This window comes from Mesocricetus auratus, unplaced genomic scaffold (genome assembly GCF_017639785.1).
Source record: "Mesocricetus auratus isolate SY011 unplaced genomic scaffold, BCM_Maur_2.0 Super-Scaffold_100009, whole genome shotgun sequence".
NCBI lineage: Eukaryota > Metazoa > Chordata > Mammalia > Rodentia > Cricetidae > Mesocricetus > Mesocricetus auratus.
In genome coordinates, this window is record NW_024429193.1 from 35,183,781 (window position 1) to 35,207,729 (window position 23,949).

The window sequence follows — 23,949 nt, forward strand, 5'->3', positions numbered from 1 at the left end:
TCAAGGCGTGTGTCTGGAGGTCAGAATCATAGATAAACTCTAACACAGAACAGTGGGTGATTTTAATACTCTCTCCAACAGGCAGGTCATCCAGACAGAAACCAAATAGAGAAACTTTTGAGCTAAATGACATCATAAATCAAATTCAACATTTACAGAACTTAAGTCCCAAACACCAAAGTATACACTTTCTTCACAGCACCCACAGAACTTTCTCCAAAACTGACCACACATTAGGACATTTAAGTGAGTCCCAAAAAATATAGGGAAAGTTAAATGACAACCTTTATCCTGTCTTATCACAAAATAATAAAGCTAGATATCAATAACAGAAATGACAAAAAGTACAGAAACCCATGGAAACTAAGATGCACACTACTGAATGACAATTGGGTCAAGGAGAAGTCAAAGGAAATCGCAAACTTCCTACTTTAGAATGAAAATGAAAACACAACATATTGAAATCTATGGGAAACCAGGAATGCAGTGCCAAGAAAGTTTACAGCACCAAGTGCCCTCATAAAAAGAATTAGAGAAATTTTATGTTAATAATTTAATTATACACCTGAAAGCTCCAGAAAAAAATAACAACACCCAAAAAGAGTAGATGATAAGAAATAATCAAACCCAGAGGTGAAATTACTGAAATAAAATAAAAAAGAATACAAAGAATCTATTAAATGAAGAGCATGTTCTTTGGAAAAAACAAACAACACATTAAAACCTGATAAACCTTTAGTCAAATTAACCCAAAGACAGAGAGACAGTTCCAAGAGATCTGATACCCTCTTCTGACTCCATGACACAAGGCATGCACATGGTGCATACATACAGATAAAACACTCATAGACATAAAATAAACCTATTTTTAAAATAAAAAATGGTGAAAAGGGAGGCATTATAACAGACACTGAGGCAATTCAGAGAATCATAGGCCTAGACCTTAAAAATCTATATTCTATATTCTACCAAACTGGAAAACCTAAAAGAAATTGATGAATCTCTAAACAAATATGACCTAGCAATGTTAAATTGAGATGAAGTAAATAGTTTAAATAGGCCCATAACATCCAATGAAATAGAAACAGTAATTTAAAAAAAAGCTCCCAACTATAAAAAGCCCAGAGCCATATGGATTGAGAAAAGAATCCTACTATATATTCAAAGAAGAGCCAATAGCAATAGCTGTCAAATTATTCTACGAAATAGAAATAGAAGGATTGTTTCCATTTTTTTAAATGAAGGCAATATTACCTTGACACCAATGCCAGACAAAGGCTCAACCACAGCAACAAATTATAGACAAATATATATGATGAACATAGATGCAAAAAATTCTCAATAAAATACTTGTAAATCCAATTCAAAAACTCATCAAAAGGATTATTTCCACCACCATCAAGCTAGCTTCATTCAAACAATACAGAGATGGTTCAGTATACTTAATTTAATAAATGTACATAAATTAATAAATGTATTCCATGATGTAAGTAGACTCAAGGACAGAAATCACATGAACATCTTAGATACAGAACAGGCCTACAATAAAGTATAACATCCCTTCATGATAAATGTCCTGGAGAGACTAGGGATATGAGGGACATATAACAACACAATAAGGCAAATTTACCACAAGCCCACAACAAACATTGTTTTAAATGGAGGAAAAATCAAAGCATTTCCACTAAAATTAGGAATAAGACAAGGATGTCCACTCTCCACTCCTATTAAATATCTTGAGGTCTTAATTAGAGCAATGAGACAGAAGAAATAGGTAAAGGGAATACAAATAGGAAAGGAAGAAGTAAAAGTATCCATATTTGCAGATCATGTGGTTCCACACATAAAAGACCCTAAAGACTCCACCAGAAAACTACAGCTGATAGCAGGATACAAAATTAACACACAAAATCAGTAGTTTTTCTTTATAAACAAAGAACATACTGACAAAGAAATAAGGAAATAAGGAAAACAATCCCATTCTCAAAAACTTAAATTTAAAAAATATATATGTATATATATATATATGGAAGTGAAATGGTTATATAATAAAAACCTTAAGACACTGAAGAAAGAAATTAAAGAAGACACCAGAAGATGGAAACATCTCCTAAGCTCACGGATCTGTAGGATTAACATTGGAAAAATGGCCATCCTACTGAAAGTAGCCAGTAGATTCAACCTAATTCCCATCAAAATTCCAACACAATTTCTCACAGAAATTGAAAAAATAATCTTAGACTTACGTGAAAACACAAAAAACTCAGCATAGTTAATTTAAAAACAATCACAGGATGAATTTACAATCACAGGATGAATTTATAACCATCCGGGAGCCTTCATCCTATGACTGATGGAAGCAGAGGCAAACACACAACTAATCACTGAACTGAACCCAAGGAACCCAGTGACAGAGAGAGAGGAGTGATGAGCAAATTGGCAAAGAATGGGCTGGCAAAACCAGCAGAGACAGCTGATCTGAACAGGGGAGTGCTCTTGGACCCCAGACCGACAGTGGGGAGGCTAGCATGGGACTGATCTGGACCCCCCAAATGTGAGTGTCAGTGAGAAGGCCTGGGCAACCTATGGGGCCCTGAGCTGTGGATCAGTGTCTATCCCTGGTATACAAACTGTCTTCATGTGCCTATAGCACAAAGAGAGATGTTCTCTCAGCCTGGACTCTTAGGGGAGTGCCTTGACCCTACCAAGAGTAAAATGACAGACTCTAGATATCCCCTATGTGGAAGGATTTGGCAATAGCGTGGGAGGGAGGGGGGGAAGGGGAGTGCGGGAAGAGGGGAGGGAGAGGGAACTGGGATTGACATGTAAAACAAGCTATTTAAAATTAAAATAAAAAAATGATAATTTAAAAACAATCCTAAACAATACAAGACCTTTTGGAGATATCTCCATTCCTGATTTCAAATTAAATAGATTCGATGTGATGGAGGTCAGGACCCATCCCAAGCTGTCAGGTGAACCTGGCAGTGCCTTCTACCTACTGCTGTCTTTAGAGATATGAAAGAGTAAGATAAACAAAGGGTAAATGCTGCCACTTGTTATAAAAAAAACACCCTAGGATGTTATTGTCTTCACTGCAGCTAAGTGGCAGAAATAGCAGCTATGTACATTTATTATGTACTTTGAACATTTAGGTATCGTGTATGAATCATTAAAATAATGCTATGAAGTGTGTGCCACCATCTTATACAAAAAGAAATAAAGGCCCACAGCTGAAGTCACATGTATGGGCTAACGACAGTAAGTAGCAACATGGTCGTTAAACAGCATGCTCTGTGTCCAGCATGGACTCTCCAATTACTACATTATACCCTTCTCTGAACACCATGGTCCACGTCAGGCACAGACTCTTCAACTGCTGATTCTACCCTTCCCTACATCTATAGATCACTTCCGCGGGGCCTTTTCTTTTAAATTTTGTTTTTAAATATTGAAAAGGGTTTAATTCTGAAGAAAGCAGCAAGGCGGCCTCCCTTTTCTCTTCCCCTTTACTCAGAAATGGGCACACTATCACATTTAATATAGAGCAGGAAGCTGCCAAGGTTGCCTTTCCAGACAGGGTTGTGGAAAGAACCCTGGGTCTTGCACATGGTAGGCAGGGGTTCTATACTGAAACACACCGTCAGTTCACAGTTTGTTCCCTCCATATCTGTGTTTTGTAAGAAAAGTCCACATTTGCTGTATCCATGATATATAGCCTAGAGCTTTGTTTAAAAGCAAGCCAACAATCTTCGCTTGTGTATTATGGTTTTGAATGTAATCCCTCCAAACAAAAATACAGTATACATAACAATGCATATCCTGCCATTTTTGGTAGCTTTGCTCTACTCCCTCTGTAAAACAGTTGTGACAGTTACTTCTCATTTAAGAGGGAAGGATCTGTTTCTGGCCTCTTGATCAGATCCTTATCAACATCTATTAACACTCCCTACATCTACCTGTTAATGTCTCCTTAGAACAGAGGGACAGTCTAACAGGCTAAATCACAAGGAAATCTTGCTTCTTCTAATTTTCAAGACCAAAGGGAGATGCTTCAAAAAAATATTTCAAAGTGAGCAAGAAGTAATTAGCACTGGAATTAAACCAGCAGCTAGTTTTATACCATCTTTTTCAATGTATTATACAGATATTAAGTGTAAATGAATCTCTAAAAAAAGAGAAATATTTTCATGTTCAATTATCTGCTTTTAATATTGCTTAAAATTAGGGGGAAATTTCCAGAGCTAGCTTTAAATGAAGAGACTTCTCTTATCTTGACTTTATACGTTACTTTGGTCTCCACTGAGCACATACCCGTTGTTGAATAGGCCAGGGCTTGGTAATCGCGGAGAGATCACAGGCAGTCATCAGCATTGCTCTATTAAAGGAAAGAGAAAACCCCATATCTTGTGAGTATCTATCCTCAGTAAGTAGTTACCAATAAAAATTTACATTAAAATCTGCTTAACAACAGAAGTCCCACATTTTGAAGACCAAAGAACCAACAGATTGCACACATTTGGGAACCGGCTGTTGTAACTGTGACACGGCCTCACTGTTTGGTTGTCTGTCCTGTGTGATACCCGAGTTCTTCCTTGGGGTAAAAGCTTGCCTGATCATTGGTTTTTCCACATTGATAACGAGATAAAGGCATACCGATTAATCACATGGAAAACATCACACATCCTAACGAGGGCAGTCCTCATTTAGTGGGCCACCTTCATTCACTCACCACCTGTAAGCCTTTCTATGTAGTAACTTTACATTGTTGAATGGTACAATGTGCCTTGGAATGGAATGACACAGCTGTGTGAATTACCCTGTGGGGGATGGGCAGGGTCTCATGTATTCCCAGATACCTCCAATTTTCTATGTAGCCAAGAATGACCTCTGATTCACTTCCAAAGTTCTGAGATTACAGGTGTGGACGACCATATATGTTTTATTTATGCAGTGCTTGGGATCAAACCCAAGTTTTGTGAATGGTACAAAAGAATTCTACCAGAGGAGCTACATCCCTAACCTCAACGTCTGACTTCAGCACTGTCTTTCCCTGAGTCACACCCAAATGTCTGGCTGTAAGGACTCAGGCATCATGCTGTCCTGCCCCTGTCACCTGGCAGAGTGCATTCAGGCAGTACCCTGGTCAGCCCAGGGTTCCATGACTACTGGTCTGCACGCAGGTGCAAAGGACCCCTTTAAAAGAACACTCTCCCCTGGGGCAGACAGGACTTCCTGTCTCGCTCTTCTCGTCTGTACTCTCTCTGTCTCTGTGTCTCTTTACTCTTTCCTTCCCCCTTTCCTCCCTTTTCTAATAAAACCTCTCACTTAGGCTGTGTCTGCCTGGTATGTTTGTCCCTCCACCTCGGTCACCCTCACTTGCCATGGAATCTGCCAAGGTTCCCCTCACGCTTCATCCTAACACTGTCAACAGTCCCTTTGTTTGACGAAATAGGAAAACAGGCTATTCCTGCAAAACAAACAAGCAAAGTGTTATTTGTTCCTCTAGAGATGTTCAACCTAAGGCACAGACTCCCTAACCACACGAGGCTAATGTTGCCATGTTCTCTCGTACACTAACTCTACCATAGGAACGAGTGTATTGGAGGTATTTTTAATCACAGTTGGAACCCACTGTCATAAGGGAGTCCAACCAAACTCGCCAGCACAACTGTGCCTGCCTAAGTTGACTAACCATAAATGCTCTCTGTGAGAGGGAGAATTGGCTCAAACTTGGAACGTCATTGTATTTGTCTCTTTGTTGTTAGAGAGTGCACAACAGGCCTGACTGTTTGCAAGGCACTATTCTGAAAGAGAAGTTGACATTAAGGAAAGCGCAACTATACAGAACAGTCGGCTAGGTGCTTGTGTATTGTCTCCTTTTACTGTGTGTTTTTGTGTTGCAGGCTGAGCAACCTCAATCTATTTAAAGAAATGTTAACATCAACATTGTATCAACACTATCTGTATTTCTTTAGTACCTTTCATTATTATTGACTTTTGGTACCTTAGTTTTGGTTTATTATTTGAGACAGGGCCTCAACATTTATAGCCCTGGGTGGCCTTGAACTTGTGGTAATCGTTTTCCTTCATCCTCCCAAATGGCTTGGACTCTGGTGGCTTCATGATTCTGTTTTACTGATACAAGTTATTGCCATGGCAAAGACAGTGGCAAGTAGCAGCAGAGGTATTATCCATGGTTAGAAGAAGGGAGGGATTGGTATACTGAGAATGAGAAACATTCATCTTGAAGAGCCCACTGGAGAGCACTCCTGTGTCATGGCCCAAGAAAAGTGGACACTTTGCATCCACCATTCAATTCTCTGAATGTATAGGATGTTAACTTTCGCTTTTCTATTCCAAAGGATGAGAGAAACGAAACAAAACGGTAACTTTTTGGCCATAAATGCTTCACCCCTCTACTCTACCCATCAGTCAGTCAGTCAGTCTATTTATTTCAACGTGCCAACGTCCACATTCAGGCCTTTGTACTACACTCTGGAGCAGTGGGCAGCCTCAAGAGTCATTACACATAACAAATAATCCCAATTAACAACTGATCTGAGGAAATCAATTGAGTAGCGAAGCTTGCAGAGACACTAAAGCCAACTTACAGAAATAACTCCTTTTGAAGAGGATCTTCAAAACTGAATTGATTTTTTCTTATAAGTTCAAAAAATTCTCCTCGTCTCCTTGAAAAATAAGAAACACATGGTGATTACGGTGAGTCCTCAGGGTCTTCTCCCTTGGTCCTCAAGACTCGTGGGATATATACTTGAGGAAGATGTCTATTTTCCCCACCTCAGAACCAACAAGAAAGCTTCGTCAGCTCTCAGTACCCCTCCTTCACTCACTCAGTACCCCTCCTTCACTCAGCACCCCACATTCACTTTCCTCATCTGCTTTCAATGGAAATTATTTAAAGGCTCATTATTTTTAACTCCAGATGAAAAATAATAGCAATTTTAACTCTAGAACACATTTTATTAAAAAATAGAATAGTGTGAATTAAAATGTGATCGTAGGAATGATTTAAGATCTTCTACATGCCTAAGGTAAGAGGGTCTAAGGTCTCTAACTCATCTTCATCTTAAAAGACAGTGAAGATGTTAAATATGTTGGAAGCAAAGAGCAAGTTTTAGATAACATTTCTTGTCATGTACAAACATAAAGTCATCTGTGTCTAACGAATACTTCCTGTGTGCCCAACAACAACAAATGACTTGAGAAATGCAACCCAACGAACAATAAACTTACAAGATAAAATGAATTATGTATGATTAACTATTAAAAATGGAAGGAAGTTCCACATATAGAGAATAAACCCACATAGCATAAAACACGGGAAGCCTATGTAGACCAAGATAATTTTCAAGTTCTGTGTGACTTGATGATTAGTATTCTGAAATTACTTTTGAACAATCTGAAGTTTGCTGCATTTTCTTCTTCTGTGATCAATCTTAAAGTGACCCAAATTTCAATAAAGCAGACACATTCAAATAAAGCAGACACTGAGCAGTGGATGCGCGGTGTAACTTGTGTGTGCCTGTTGTAGTTGTTTAACTCGTCATGGCAAAGACTAATACCATTGCCGTGAATCCTTGTGTAAAGGGGGGAGATTCCTACAATGACACCTCAAGGCAATTCCAGAGACACCGCACCTGAAGGTCGTCGTGAATAGCCCTGTGCTACCACTTGAGCAATGAGTGCACAGTGGAGGAGACTTCTTTGACAGCCTCTAAAAATTACCAGTCAGGTAACAGCTCTCTGGATGCTTCTCTTTATAAGGATTTCCCAGTGCGGATACAAAAACACTTTAAAACCTATTTTGGAGGGCATCTTCTCTGAAAACTTACTTAATGTACAGTGCTAGGTCTGTAGCTAAAATTGCTTGCTTGATTATTTTCAGTGTGGTCTTATATTCTTCAATGGAGAGGCCACTGAGAATCTGGTTGCCCTTTATATAAAAAGAAAAACATTGTTAGTATTCTTCCAGCAGAAGCTGCTCTCAAGAACAAATGCTGAAGATACAGTCACATGACTTAAACACATGCCTAGTTCTGAGCCTGCTTTTTTTTAAAGTATATGCTATGAAGTAGTATTTTTCCTATTCACCCTCACCATGCAACTCTGTCATGTAAAATAAAAACAGCCACATGACACTATCCCTGCCTCTGTACGTGTGTTTTTACAACTCATAACCTCCCTGAGACTGAGTTGCAACCTAAAAACTAAGTAAGTATGTCTTTTTCCTTTGGCCAGATTAATTGCTGCAATATAACGGGAAAAAAATGAAACTGAACACTCAAAATCATATTAATAAACACGAAGAATGGAGTTGTGAAATTTTTAGATAACTTATTATTAAAGAGACACTCCTCTGAGGTTTCTGTAACAAAGTTGGTAACATTTCTGGTTCACATTTATAGATCTTAACCAATACTGAGAATTAAATTGTGTGTGTTCTTTATGAACATGACAATATAGATGGTGAGCGGGTCTAAGCCTAAGTTTACCAGTTGGTGACCAATGAAAGCAGTCCCTGAAAGCTCTGCTAAGAATCTTAAAAGGGAGAAATTCATATGCTGAAAACAGGCAAAAATCTATTCCCCGGGAAGAACACACCAACAGGTTATTCAATACCAAATGGTCAGCCCTGAAAACTTACATACAAGGAATATTATACAGACTAAGCAGAGTGTACTTACATATCTAGGAATGAACACACACACACACACACACACACACACACACACACACACTAATAATGAATGAAAAATGAAAAAAGGTGGCCATGAATTTGAAAGAGTCAGGAGGGGAAGATGGGAGGGTTGGAAGGAAAGAAAAGAAAGAGGTAATGATGTAATTACATTACACCCCCAAATGAATAATCAAAAGACCATTCCAATTTTTTTCCATGAATTATTTATGCAGGAATTTTTGTAGGTCATATTTCCCATATTAGTAAAATAGTTTTCTGAAAAAGCATGGTGGGGGCACTGGGAGCAATCCATGTATAACATCACTGAAAGTTTTGTTACATCTGTCTTTTGGGGCTGTAATTTAAAGCAGAGTGGCTCTTTTTGTTCTTGAACTAAACAAAGCATAGAGCTGGCCCACTCCAAACATACTTAGAATGTGCTTAAACCGAATCATATGGCTTTCTAGGTCTCAGAGCCTTAGAAATGAGATCTGGAGGAGAAGAATGAAGTCAGGGAACTGCTGGTTTGCTCTGAAGAAAAAAGACAGTGATTAGGGAGTAATGAAATTCATGACTTAAATTAATGACTGAATCTGTGACTACAGCCACAATTGTTATTTTAAAATACTTCATCATTTTAGGCCAAATGAAACTATTCAAGAAACTTCCGATGCTTTTATTTATTTTTAAGATAAAACAATTGATAGGAGAAATTGAAGTATCTTTTGATACTGCAGTCTCTGTTTTTCTCCAAAGAGCACAATCTGTATTTTTTATTTAATTGTGCTTATAAAGATAAGCTATACAGACAGCTCTTATGACTGAAACCAGCTAAATGGACAGCCAGCTTTCTTGTATGCCATTCTAAGTAACAACATACTATATAGTGATTTATATGCCTAACTAAAGAAGTATGACAGGAAATATTTAATACACCTTTTAAAAGGTTAGTAATTTCTTTACTTTGGAACTGAACTTGAAATAAGACGCCAACAGGACATTTTTTAGTAGGGTGTGCTAGCGGTAACACACTCCTGTAATCCCCAAACTTGGGAGGTAGAGGCAGGAGGATTAGGCGCTAACACCAGCTCTCAGTTATTCAGTGAGATACAGCCAGGTTGCACTATATGAGCCCATGTTTTTGTTTTTGTTTTTAAATCATCTCCCTGCCCTACCAAGAAATAAAAAAAAGTTTTAGCTACAGAGCATTTTCCCAAATAAAGTACAGATGTTTCTCCTTTAGCATGCATATGTTCTCCAGTCTCAATTTTGGAAAATTATACACTAAAAATAACACAGTTTATGGGAAAATAGTGTTGGGGCAGATCACTCAAAACCTATGCCACTCTGAAACCAAAGCACAAAGCCAAGCCAGAGAGGTTCTTTCTGGAGGTGAGTTGGTCCAGCAGGCCCACACGCTCCCTCCAAATTCACAGAGAGCACACAAGAGCAACGGAAGGAAATGCTGGACTGTGGGACGTGAGGCAGTGTGCGTGGGATTTGATGGGGGAAGGAAGAGCAGTGTCGAGAGCCTCACACAGCCTGGAACGGTGGGCGCAAGGGACTGATGCTCACTCTTGAGGTGAGAATGCCAGAATCTAACAACTCCCATAACTGTTGCACGGCTCACCCCAGAAACCACAGGACAAATGATACCAATCATATATCAACTAATTCACATGTTACAGCAAACACTCCATTAATCTTCATAGAAACTTTCCAAGGAAGTGGCCAAAACAGGTTGTATAAATTTTTTTATCAGTGTTAGACCACCTCGTGCCATACATGAGCAAAACACACTCTAGCTCTGAGCCGCATCCCAAGTTGCACACTCCCTAACTTCTTAGTTACACTAAGGTATTATGTAAGAGGTGACACTTCCCTTTGCCTCAAGTAGGAGAGAGATCCTGTGTATGTCTCCTATGTTCAGTGGGAGTGGTGGGACTAGAATGGACTTGTGATGCATCCTCAAGAAATCTAAAAGGCAAGACCAGACTGGCTGGCCAATCTGTAGCTGTTGTGGGGTATGTTTACAATGAGGGTGTTCTGCAGAGATGATAAAATGACCAATCCCTATCAGGTACAAAGAGTAGATGTTAGTTCTTAGGCATTTGCACTGGGCTGCCCTTGGGTTCTGACAGGACACGCCCTCAGCTGCAGTCACTAAGAGCACCACCTGTGCACATTCACTACTCCCTTCTCTCTCTCTCTCTCTCTCTCTCTCTCTCTCTCTCTCTCTCTCTCTCTCTCTCTCTCTCTCTCTCTCTCTCTGCCTTTCTCTTCTGCAGCTCCTGTCCCCAGAGACTGGTCTCCCCTCCCCCTCCCCCATCTTCCCATTCACTTACCCCCAATAACCCACTTTTTAAAATTACAACAGAGGGACACTCAAAATGTCAGTCTGTTAGGAAAAACCCTTTCGTTGCCTACTCTACTTTCCTAAGATCTGGCTGAAGAGACAGGAAACTATACAGAAGCTTGGGAGTAAGAAAGGAGGTAGTAGAAATGCATAGTAAGGAACAAGAGATGCTTGTGGGGCAGTAAAGGAATAAATTGGCCTCACAGTGTGAACTATTATCCTGGAGTGGCCATTTTGGTTTGTGACCTGAGAATCGTGTATTTTATGGTTAGACCTAATAATAGTGACCAGAATGTGACCCTCCATGATCTTCTAGCATTCAGGGAAAAGACTAGACCCAACCCCAGCAAACATGAAGACATTATGATAAAATTGTCTGGGGTTATGTAGCATGTATTGTGACTATTTAAATAGGAAATACTTCCTTTTTTTCTTTATAAAGTTAACACAGGTAGTCAACAAATAATGTGGATAATTAATAACACAATAAGAAAGATAAAACTGCCAATGGTTTCATTAGACAAACTCAATCCAGCTAGTGTTCATTCTGCTAACGTTGTACTCCTTAACATGTGTGTTCACTTAGAAAACTGAAGCACATGTTTTCTTACATTTACTAATATTCACGTCCACGTGGTCCAATAGCTTTCTCATTCCTAGAGAAGACAGTTTGTGAGCAGTTAGAAGCTCCCATAAGACAGAGGCTGGAGTACAACTGAGAGGGAAAAGCTCCCGTTTAGTAGGTATAAGGTCTTAGGTTTTATCCTAGCACAGTCAAAAGAAAAAGAAGGAACAGAAAGTGATCCCTATGTACCACTTCATCTGTTTAAAAAGTCAAGCAACAGCCACAAGTCACCAGTTTTGTTTCTAGTTTGGAGCAATCAAAGATCAGTAATCAAATTCTCTTCACTGGCATCACTGGGTGGTTCTTACCGTCCAGGAGTGAGGCTGTAGAGATGCCAAATGTTTGGGCTATTCCTTCCTTACCCAAAAAGGAATAGAGAATGTTCGAGAATTTATGATGCTGGGAATGAGTCCAAAACCTAAAAATAAAACTGCATTTATAAAGCTCTCTTTTCAGATTCACAACAATAAACGATGTACTTACTGGGCTATTTAGAATCATCAAGCACTGATCAAAATGATGGTGTTCCATGATGGAGTGGCAGTACAGCTGGGCCAGCGGGTGTTCACTTCTGAGTGATTATGTTGAAGAAAGAGAGAAACAAGAAGCTCCAAAATACGTTACTTCACCAATTCATTATTATTATTAACTGAAATTATCTCAAAGCTAACCACACTAATAATTTTCTCCCCTGCTGAGGAGAGCGGGGTAATCTCTCAGAAATAAATACTGACGCAAACTGTTTTCAAATAATGATGCGGCTGGTTCAAAGACCAGTGACACTGGTTTGACTATGGAAGACAGCAGATGTGAGGGATGAGGGCAGAAGACTGCTAGCCCTAGGCACAGCCATGTACCACTCCACAATACCTATGTGTTATTATTGTATTGGTTTTCAGTTTCAACAGGCAATTGGCTTAAAATCTAGAGCGAGTCCATAGTTGCCGTTTCCTCAGAAACCAATGCTTGGGCTGAAGGTTAGCTTATCCGTGTGTGTGTCTACATATAAGGAAAGAAGCCACTGAGATGGGATTAACTGGGTATGAGTGATGGAACGCAAGACAAAGGCAGACAGTAAGTACACAGCCTTGTAAAGGGGGGAGTGGGGGTGAGGGAGGGGGAGGCAGGAAGGAGGACGCTGAGTCACAAGGGTTGTTTGAGTGCAGGACAGCCTGTAAGCTGTCTAAGCTGAACTCAGAGAAGCAGGGAAGACTTCCTTCTGGGTAAACTGAGGGGGAGGGTACCGCACTGTTTGCTGGATGTGGGGACAGTGTCACAGCTCTACAGCACCACAGGAAGAGTCTACCACTTCATTTCTCATGACCCTTCACCTTGTGGAAAGCCACACTTGCCACTAGTCCTTCTTAACACGAAGGCACTCTGTCACTCTTTGCTCTTAAAACCTATAGCAATGGAGCTTATGAGTCTCAAAGCCCCACGTTAGTGCTAGAAAATCGAACGGTTTGCTATGCGCTGGTGTATGGCAGTCCATTTTATTTGTTCATTCAAAAAAAATCTACCCAGAGCTAATAATATGCAGTGAAAAAGTGGTTACAGCGAGAAATAGAAATCGATGCTATGGGAAAACACGAGCTGCAGATAAAGTCGGGAGAATGTGTAAACCTTGCCTATTCCTGGTGTTGAAACCATGGCCTATCTTGCTGATTTACTGTGGCCTATCTTGCTGATTTAATGCCGCTACTGGCATAACTTGTCCCAATCCTTGGCCACTTTTCCTTTTCACGCCACCTCTATTTGATGACCTGTACTATGAACTGGGAGCTGTGCTCCAGGTACAAATGAATAGACAGTGAACTGAGTTTCCCGAAAGGATTGGTTGAAAATGGTTTGCTGTGATGTGTGGACCACCGGGAGTCAGTTAGGGCACTCTGGGACACCTAGAGTGGCTTAAGAAAGAGTGCCTCAGTTAAAGTGGTGGCAGCCAGAAGAGAGTTGTCTGAGAGTTGATCTGGAGGTGGAGCACACTGGGGCTGGCAGGGTCACGGCCTGGGATGAGAGCTGGCTATGATAAAGAGGGTCCGTGACCTTCCCTTTGACTCTTTCCATGGACCCCCACTCCTCTCCACAGACCCCCTGTTCTCCATAGACCCCCACTCTTCTCCATAGACCCCCCACTCTTCTCCATAGACCCCCCCACTCTTCTCCATGGACCCCTGTTCTTCTCCATAGACCCCTGTTCTTCTCCATGGAAGGCCGTTCTCTGTTCTTTCATATCAAAGTCAACTTTACTAGCATAAAGATCACTTCCCTCATTCACTTCAGGTATAATAAAAGACAGGGCTTTCAGGTGTCTGTTATTCTCACTTACAAAAGAATTAAAGAGCATGAAAGCAGGGTGGTACACTAGGGAAACTGAGGCTGGACGAGCTTTAGTTAGGGGCCAGTCTAGGATACAAGATGGGTACCTGTTCTGGAACCTATCAGTCAACCAACCAACCAACCAACCCATGTAAAAGTAAAGCACAAAACTTAAGACAAAAGTTAGAGGACATATTGTCAGCTTTGTTTTAGATTCACTCAGCAGGTGTTGCTGCCTTTATATCTTTCACCTCATCAGACAATAAACCATTTGAATTTGCTGACATTTGTCTTCCCTAGTGATAACAGTTTCCATTTGTTAAGCGCCTGTAACATGGCGGGCACTGTGCTACTTGGTTTATTATTACTGTATTTCACTGCATACGTAAACACTGAATCAGAATCTCACACCTGCCTCTACTTCAGCCACTGCTACAGTGTTTCATTCACCCTTTAGCAGCCTAGACACAGGTGCCAATCAGAAAGTTCTCTTTTTGTCTTGGCCTGCCCTAGCAATCGCTCATCTGACCCCACAGCTGGTGCCCACAGAAGTGAATTGCAGGCACATTGAGCGACATACATGAGTTAAGGCCTGAGACCACTGCGGGTGAGGGGTCTTCCAGACAACTGCCTTCTGCCTTAAAGCTGATTGGCTCTGGGTCTCCTCACATAAGGTTCCTCCAAACCACCTCTGGCAGGACCAAGTACCAAGTTCATATATGTGTATTATCTAGGTAATATCCTCCTTCCCTGGTTCATAGCAGGCCTTCCTTTGTGTTCTCTGGGGTCCTATTCACCAGTAAGCTATGCATCCACCAACTTTTATCTCCAACGAAGGCTCCAGAGAAACCGAGGCCTAGTGCTATAAAACAGGCATTTGTGCATTTGTTCGATAGATAACCAAATGTTCAGACAGATTATCTCACTTGCTCAATGATGATATAAATGACAGACCTGGATCTCAAGTATATCCTCTCCTTACCTCACTGTCACGATGCCACAAGGCTCTACGCAGTATCTATTCACTGACCTAGTTGAGAGCTGGTGCGGGAAATTCTATTATGTGGATATAATACCAACCAGTTAGAACTTCAAGCGTACTTTACAATTTTAGGTGAGGCAGAAAGAACTGCTTCAGATTAGAGAGGATTTTGGCTTGGGAGACAGACAAATGCCAAAATGTGTTTGTCTTTACTTACATTCTAAAAATACAAATTCATGAATCAAGCGATGGGTGAAAAATGCCTCAGATTTCCTGTTTACAAAAAAAAGCATGGAAACCAATGTATTCATGCTGCCTCTATTTGAGGCCCACCAGAAGGACTTATTTAAACCACTACCGCTGTGGAATTTTATTCCCACGCTGATGTCAGCGAGCCTTAATGAACTGGCATACTTGCTTTGCATTTTCCTGTCCTGCACAGTTGTTGGTCTATCTTGGACAGTGCTACTAGAAACTACATAAAAAACAGAAAGCCTTAGAAACTGATTCAAAATAAACGTCTCGTGAGGAAAACAGTGCCGTCTCCCAGGATTCTCTTTCACCACTACAAACAGCATCCTTGATTCTGCCTGTCAGCCACAGGGACCCTCCCTGGGTTGGAAACTCCGTTCCCCTTCGCGCTCATCACAGCACCAGTGTTCTAGTTTTTTAGACTAGAAGCCATGGGCTTTTTCTCCTTTCTTCATGCATATATCTAGCATCCCTACATGAAATTCACATCATTCTTTTGCCCCCCCCCCCGCCCCTACTCAGTGTGCTTGTTTACACCTGGATTGTTGTGGCAGTTTTCTAGTTGAGCTCTGGGGTTCTAATTTCAATCCATTTGCCATGTGGTTCATGCCATGACTTTCTTCCTAAATAATGTTTTCATTGCCTGTGACAACAATTCCTTTTACACATTCTATCAATCTTGGTATATAGTGCTTAGTGTTACATCCCTCCCGTGAGGGGGTCTTGAGACTCATGCTTATCTATTTTCTTGCTGGTCTACCACTACTGTTCCAGGGAATGCCTACTTCACAGCATCCCGGAATATTTTTGTCCTTTGTCTGAAAATCCACCTACTTCTTAGCATCCAGCTTAAGTCTCGTATTCTCTATGAATAATGGATGTAGACTACACTATGCTTGACCAATCTCCTTCTCTGATGGACACTTGAAGTCTACTTCATTAGATGACTTTGGACTCAGTGAATAATTTCTTTCACTGATTGTCATTTCAAGGATCAGGAACTGCAGGCAAGAACATTTAGCTCTCCCTCTGCCTAGCAAAAAAACAAAACTCTGGCGATTGTTCATTATGCATAAGCCTAACATACAGCTTATTTTTGCTGAATTGTTTTATAATCATTATGTGTGATATATTATTTATGATTTATTAAAGCTTGCCTGAGGATTCAGAAAGCAAAGTTATTCACAAGACACAGAACCTTTAATCCCAGCAGCCAGAAGCTAGGAGGTGGTGGTATATACCTTAATCCAAGGACTCAGGATTAAGCGATAGATGGATCTCTGTGAGTCCAAGGCCACCCAGATCTACACAAGATTGATCCAGTCCTAAAGAGAAACAGCTCACACAAAGATGATCTCAGCACCTGGGATCGCACACCTTTAATCCCAGTATTAGGGAGGCATGGAAGACAGGATCAAGCATCAGATTCAATCACCAGCCACACTGAGGAGAGGAAGACATCCAGTCTCAGGATTCTCCAGCCACACTGAGGAGAGGCAGCAGTCTGTAGTTTGGGGAGATCTCGTGGAGACAGGATCTGCCCTTTTAGTCTGGGGTAGAGTAAGAGCTAGTGACCAGCTGCTTTGCTTTTCTGAACTTCAGCTTGAACCCCAATATCTACCTCTGGGTCTTTTATTTATTTGTGCAACATCATTAGAGTTGAAACTAAGCAAATAAACACACTTGCAAGACCTACGATACTGACTATAGGCCTGATGCAGAAACTTTCTCTGTAATGCAAGCTTTATAACTAATTTTAAGTGAATGTTTGCACTTCAGTTATTGTGCTCTAACCATCACTCATTTTGTTTTACTGTTTGAGGTAAAGACACATGTAGCTCAGGCTAGCCGCACACTTGCTATGTAGCTGAGGTTAATCTTGAGCTCCGGATATCCTGACTCTGCTGCCTGAGAGTATCACCAAGTCTGTCTTACAAGGTGCTGAGGGCCAAACCCAGGGCTTGAGGCATATTTAGGCAAACAAGCTACCTACTGAGCTATAGCCACAGTCTATACCAGTGCTCACACTCGCAGTTCATCTGAGAGCAGACTACTTAAATATATCACAGGAAACCAGTGGGACCCCTGGTGATGGCAGTCTTCTTAATAGAGGGAGGGAGGGAGGGACAACAGTAGGCCAAGGGATAGCTTCCTACTCAAGGAAAGCCTTATCTCAAAGTAGTTTTCTCAAAGTCACTTAAGAGAAAGGAAGATTTCAGTTTCTGGCTCCATTACCCATGAACACCTCCTTCCATTACCCAGGGACACCCCCTTTCATTACCCAGGGGCACCCCCTTCCATTACCCATGAACACCTCCTTCCATTACCCAGGGACACCCCCTTTCATTACCCAGGGGCACCCCCTTCCATTACCAAGGGGCACCCCCTTCCATTACCCAGGGACACCCCCTTCCATTACCCATGAACACCTCCTTCCATTACCCATGAACACCCCCTTCCATTACCCAGGGGCACCCCCTTCTTGCTGACTAACTGCTCTTATTTCTCTACCTCGTTTTTACTTGTTTTTCTGTTTTTTATTATGTGTCAGTATGGATACCTCATGGGTCCTGGGTACTATTTGTCCCTCTAGAAGACAGAACTTTATACAGGGAGCTTACAGTACTTTACTGCCTCAAGTGCCCACTTGCGAAGAAAATCCTACTTTAAGTACCAGTCATTACCAGTCAGGAAAGAAAAAGGCCTGTTTTCTTTTACTCACAGAACAGGAATGTGGTCAGAAATAAAAGGCTCTGAACTGCTTTAGCTTTTTCAAGAGTTATGGCTTGGTTAACATCTACTTTGTGTGAAAGAAACTATGTGTTGTGTTGTGTTATGTTCCCCCAACACCAGCGCCATCCCCAGGATTTTTTTTAACCTAAAGAGAAGATGCCATTTCTCCAGAAGTTCTTCTGGGTAATAATAGTTTTTTTGTTTGTTTGCTTGCTTTTGTTTTTTAAGTTTAGTTATTTTTAAATGAAAGAAAAAAGTTGCAATTTTTTCTTCTTCATTTACATACAGCAACATGATAGCAATTTCTACAACTGAGAGTATATATACTAATAACATGATGTTCCTTTCTGAGCTAGGCAGGGAGTATAGTCATGCTACATGGACTGATCACACTGTGGAACCTTTCCTGTTGCTGCTCCCTTTTGTTAATAATGTTTATGTGACACTCAGGATCACAAATAAAGCACAGAGACAAAGAACATGTCACCTAGTTACTTCTCCAAATCTCCAGGTTTTCAGATGGAAACAGCCAGGCTGTGGACAGGGCGAGGGCATTCTATCTTGTTTTGTGAAGGGCAGCTCAGAGCATGGCTGTGCACTATTAGAATTCTTACAGGAAGTCTATCTCTATCTCTGTCTATCACATAAAAGGACAGAGACTAGAGAGCTTTCTCACACTCCCAGGAGACAGATGGGATCCCCCATGAGACTGGCTCACTTACAGAGAGGCTCCACAGTGAGAGATTCTGCCATTAAAACATAGATTTCTCAACCAATTGCTATGTGAAGATGGGCCAGCAACAGGGGTTTGATGAAAAAAATACTATTAGTTTTAACAGCTCAGTTGTCATCACAAAACACCACATAAGTGTTAGTCCCCGAAGGTACCTGCAAATTCTTGTTTCAGAAGTTAGAATCTCACCCTTAAGATCAGCCAGTGAGAGTATCACACTTGACACAACTCTAGTAACTATGGCTAGAATTTAACACAATATACGACAAACCTTCCACTTGGTGGCGATGTGTGTGGTCTCTGAGAACCTACACTAACTTTGGGTTATGGGAATGCCATTATCTCCATTTTAAAGGAAATTAGGTATGGAGGAATCAGTTTCCTCATTCAAGGCTACACGGGAACTCTGGCAGAGCTACAGCCTGACCACAGAGATCAAGTTCTCAAACCCTCTGTGATGTAACCTCGACTAACCTGGAAAGCTAAGCACTTTTCTAAATACTGTCTTTTGTACTCCAGGGTAAAAATTCTACCCCTTCTGGACACTCTTTGTAGTTTTCTGAAGAAGCTCTTAAGCTGGGTATAAGAAAACAAAAGAAAAACTCACAGTAATTATGTAATAAGAATCTCAACATAAACACCGTTTGAACTTCTGGCCTGAATGAGATCAATATTACACTTGTGTTTGCTTCCTATTTTCCTTAAACATAGCTAGACTACATAATGAAACTTAACCAACTGGTATTTTGTAGCCTTTTTTTTGTGGTAGCCCTAACGTAAAACATAGTTCAGTCATTGGAGGACATATCTTCTTGTTTTATTGGAGAAACAATCTTACCGCTGTATGTATGAGTTGTTCACACCACGATGATCCAAATCATGGCTTAGAGCAGCAATCAGCAGGGCAAGTGTCTCTAGATCCGTCAACTTGTTCTGTGTGCAAAGACATTGATGTAAAGAAAAGGAAAAAGAAAAAGAAAAAGAAAGCATGGGCAGGGCATTCTCCTGTGGTTTTTCAGCATTTATTCCTGTACTTCCGTGCAGTCACAGAGAATGCAGATCTATAGGTGAGCATTTATACTGTCATCCACAATGAGCTATTATAAATGTCACTAAACAACAGAAAAATTGAAATGCTTCAAAAACGAATAATGTAGGACCAGTAAGCTGGCTCAGTGAGTAACAGTACTTGCTATGCAAGCCCAACCACGTGAGTTCCGTTCCGGTAATGGACAGTGGCAGGAGAGAACTGACTCCCAAAATTTGTCGTCTGACCTCCACACACGTATCATGACCTATGTGCGTACAAATACACACACTCATTACATAACGTTTTTCAAGTGAAAAGAAGAATAATCTTCACACAACAGCTAATCACGATCTTTATTTTTAATACATGTGGAATGATTGTAATAAACTTTAACTATCTCTTTCTCTTGTATTTTTGTAACCATTGCTTTGCTCTCTGTGATTGGCTGCCATATCCTTAAGGAATCTTGACAACATGAGTATTAAACAAAATAGTAGAAATGGGATTACTGGGGGAAAATTGGCTTTCAAAAGTTGTAAATGTTCCCAAGCTACATATTGGTTGTTTTTCAGTATGTGCCACTTATATTATTTACAGTGCTATTCCCTTCATCAGTAAGGAAATGTAAGCTAAACTGCCAAGCCACTCCATTCCACTGGATAAACTTTGAAGCAGGTGTGAAAAACATCATCTCATTCTTCATCACGAAAGCTAGGGGCAGCTTTCAGTGGTGATAATCTTAGGATTCTTGCATGACCCAAAGTAAGTTTATTCTGGTCTTAGAAATGTTTCTATAGGAGTGAAATAGCAGTGTGTTATTTTGTACAGCTTCTTTTATTTATTTTCTATATGCAGAGATGAAATTCAGGGTTTTACACAGGCTATTCCAGCATTCCATTGCTAAGCTAAACCCAAGTTCAGTCATTTATTTTAAAATTGGTCATTTAAAATGTGTAACCCCTGAAAGTGGGATATATGACAGAGAACAATAGTTTTTTAAATTTCCTTTTTAAAGCTGGGAGGCTCTGAATTTAAATTCTGTAATGGATGTCTAGAATCACTCAGAATAACTAGTCAATTCCCTCTGAAGATGGAATCTAAGGACAGATATGTAACAGGATTTGGCTGGAAATCAATGCTTTAAGTAAATACTTACTGCACTGATTTTCCTTTTACTCAGTCTCTGATCAATGTCCATGAAACCAAAACCTGTCTCAACTAGCCCTTCTACACAGAGTAGGATAGATAACTATGAGCTTATCTGTGAAAGCACTTGGTGAGTGTCGAGTAATTCCACTGTGGAGCAGCTGGCTGTGACTATGATAAATGTACTATTTTTCTTTTAGTGTCTTCCTCTGACAGGAATCTTTATTTGCCCAAGGACTCCTAAAATGTAGCATGAAAGAGGAAGATTTTTACTTCCTCATATTTATTACAAATGAGAGTACAGTAACCAACTATCCTTTGGTGCTAATCTTCAACCAACCATGAGTCACTATGTGGTAAATTAGTCAATGATCAGAGCTGCACATTCTAAAGAATTCGAAGAGACATGCTGTAAACTGAGTACCTGAATCTTGCCTGCTTTTAGAGCAGCAAACATGCACTGTGCCGTGTTAAAGGCATGCCTCCAATTGTGATAGGCAACATTCTTCCGGTAATTCTTCTTAACACTTAAAATCCATCTGCAGAGAACCTTTAGGAAATGAAGGATACGGAGTGACAAGAATTGCCAAGTTAGTCTTCATTTTCTAAGTTCTAGGTACCTTACATCATTCAAGCTCAATTCCTTACAACCACGAGGGAAGGGCGTATGACTATTCCAATCCTTTCACAAAGGACGAAACTAACACTCGCTCTTCATGGCTGATGGCTTCTGTCGGGGTGGGGTGGGGAAAGACTCAGTTTTATCTAAGGGTCTGTCACCTGGAAGCTTTCCCACACTCCAGTGAGTACATGAGCAGTACAAACTGGACTGCTTCTCCCCTCTTCTCTCCTTTAGAGAAGGTCACAAGGGGGGGGGGGGGGGGGACCTGGGAAGTCAGGCAAGCGGAGGTAATCAGGTGGTATTATGTGAAACTCCCAAATAATCGATAAAGATGTTAGGAAAAAATGAATAAATATTTTAAAAAGAGAAAAAAGAAAGACAGACCGGGCGTTTAATCCCACACGCCTTTAATCCCAGCACTCGGGAGGCAGAGGCAGGTGGATCTCTGTAAGTTCGAGGCTAGCCCGGTCTACAGAGCTAGTTCCAGGACAGCCTCCAAAACAATACAGAGAAACCCTGTCTCAAAAAACCAAAAAAAAAAAAAAAGAAAGAAAAAGAAAGACAGAAACTACACTCAAACAGGTAACCTGTCAATGGTGGCTGTTCATAAGGGGTGGAGCCAGAATTAAAATATTACCAGTTTAATATAGAACCAACCCAGCTAACCTAGTTAAATCAGATGAGAAATGGATAATATCTCAAAGAAAGGTATTTTGTCATGGGTAGGATACCAACTACATTTATAAAAAACATCCCTCCTTGTCTTCCTTAGAATCCAGAGTCTTGTGTGCATGAGTGTTGGGGGATGGGTTCTCTTAGTGCTCTCAAGTTGTACACTTGTGTGCAAGGATCTAAGGTGGGCTGGGAATCTAGCTCAAGGCTCAGGACAGACTGGAATCACAGGTCTTCATGCCCTCTTCATTAGATCTTTACTCTCTACACTTTGAGTTCTGCCTAAGTGTTAGGCACAGTTAATGTCTACCGACCAAGACATCAAAATTTGGAGACAATGTATGTAAAGGAAAACTCTTGGGGCCCATATGGAAACACTTATTTTAAAAGATGGGAAGGGAGCGGGGAGGGGGGAGGAAAGGCGCTCCCAAGTTGGGTTGAAGTTAACTTCTAAGTGGAGAATTACATAAGCTCCTCAGGGACTCAGGGCATAAGCATGGTCATTCTGTGTTACCAGGCTGCCTTTCTTAAAACCTCAATGGTTTACTCTATTTTTGTAAAATCATCGTTCTCTAAGTGCTGTCCCCAAGTGTGTCACTGGGGATGTTGCAAACACAAAGAACATGGCCTCGGGACTGGAAAAAGCACAAGGGGAAAGAACGCAGCTTTGAAACTGTCCAGCCTTGAGATGGGCTCTGGGGGCTGAGCCGAGTCTCTTCACAATTGGTAGGAGCTGCTCAGTCAGAGAACTTGGGATAACCACTCTTCTTTCTAGGACTTTTCCTTCTAGTTCTGTGGTTCTGTTCCCAGGGAATTCTCCAATAAAGAACCTTGGGATCTCTGAGCATAGGTCCCTGCCATTGCCCATGTGTAAGTGGGTATGTGTGCCCGCAGTGGGAATGTGCTCACTCAGCACTGAAATCTCATAAAGATTTCCTTATTCTGGATATTTCTGAACTCTGGTGGAAAGATGGGAAATCAGCTACCATAGGGGGATTTTAAATGAAAGCCACAAGTTTTACTTTGGTATGTTTTAAGAGTATGCATTGGCATTCTGTAGAAAACCTCTTGTGATTAATTAACCATCAAGAAAAATAATGAGGAAAAACTGGACAATCAACGTCTGAATATGTCCTTCACTAGTTCAAAACCTAAAGCTATTATTAAATATGTATACATATTCTGCAATTGAATCATGGCTAAAGTAACCCTTGCTGGGAATTGGGTAAAAGTTATCAGCTTGGGATCCTTTTGGGAATCAGGTAAAACATATCAGCTTGGGGCCCTTTGCCAATGGGCCCCTCCAACCAACAGACATTGGACTCCTTCTCCTGAGTCTCTGGGGGAGGGAAGAGCATTAGAATCTAAAGGAAGCTACAGGTTAATTATCAGTAAAGAGGCTTGGCCAGTGGTTGATAACACATTTGAGGAAGGCCAAAGACTGTCTATAAGAGGGAAAGATAGTCTTAGGATTCCAAGAGGGCAGCCAGGAGGTAGGAAGAAAGATGAGGCACCTACGGACCCCTTAAGAAGAGAGAAGATGTGCACTCAGACCACAGAAGCCATTGCCACAGATGCCGTGATCATCCAGTCACTGCCGGGCCTGCAACGTTTTCCTTCTTCCTATCTCCTCCTTCCAAACCAAACCGACCCCAATCTTAACCCTGCTTACACTTGGCACAACAGGCGTTTTCCCCCCTCTGAAGACGCCTCCTCTCCCAGAGCTGCTCACAGACTTCTATTGCCAAGCCCGTGTGGCTTCTTAACCCACTCACAAA

General features: G+C 40.9%; 1 protein-coding gene across 2 annotated transcripts in view; it reads right to left on the reverse strand.

Annotated features, from left to right (window-relative positions):
• Pde5a (phosphodiesterase 5A) overlaps positions 1-23,949 on the reverse strand; it is a 130,013-nt gene that overhangs the window by 19,544 nt on the left and 86,520 nt on the right. For both annotated transcript variants that reach the window (XM_040751923.1, XM_040751924.1), the window contains exons 13-18: positions 21,302-21,427; positions 19,540-19,634; positions 12,166-12,253; positions 7,857-7,957; positions 6,615-6,692; positions 4,315-4,378 (exon numbers count right to left, since the gene is read on the reverse strand). In XM_040751923.1, coding sequence (XP_040607857.1) covers positions 4,315-4,378; positions 6,615-6,692; positions 7,857-7,957; positions 12,166-12,253; positions 19,540-19,634; positions 21,302-21,427 — 552 coding nt within the window. The remainder of the gene's footprint in view (positions 1-4,314; positions 4,379-6,614; positions 6,693-7,856; positions 7,958-12,165; positions 12,254-19,539; positions 19,635-21,301; positions 21,428-23,949) is intronic.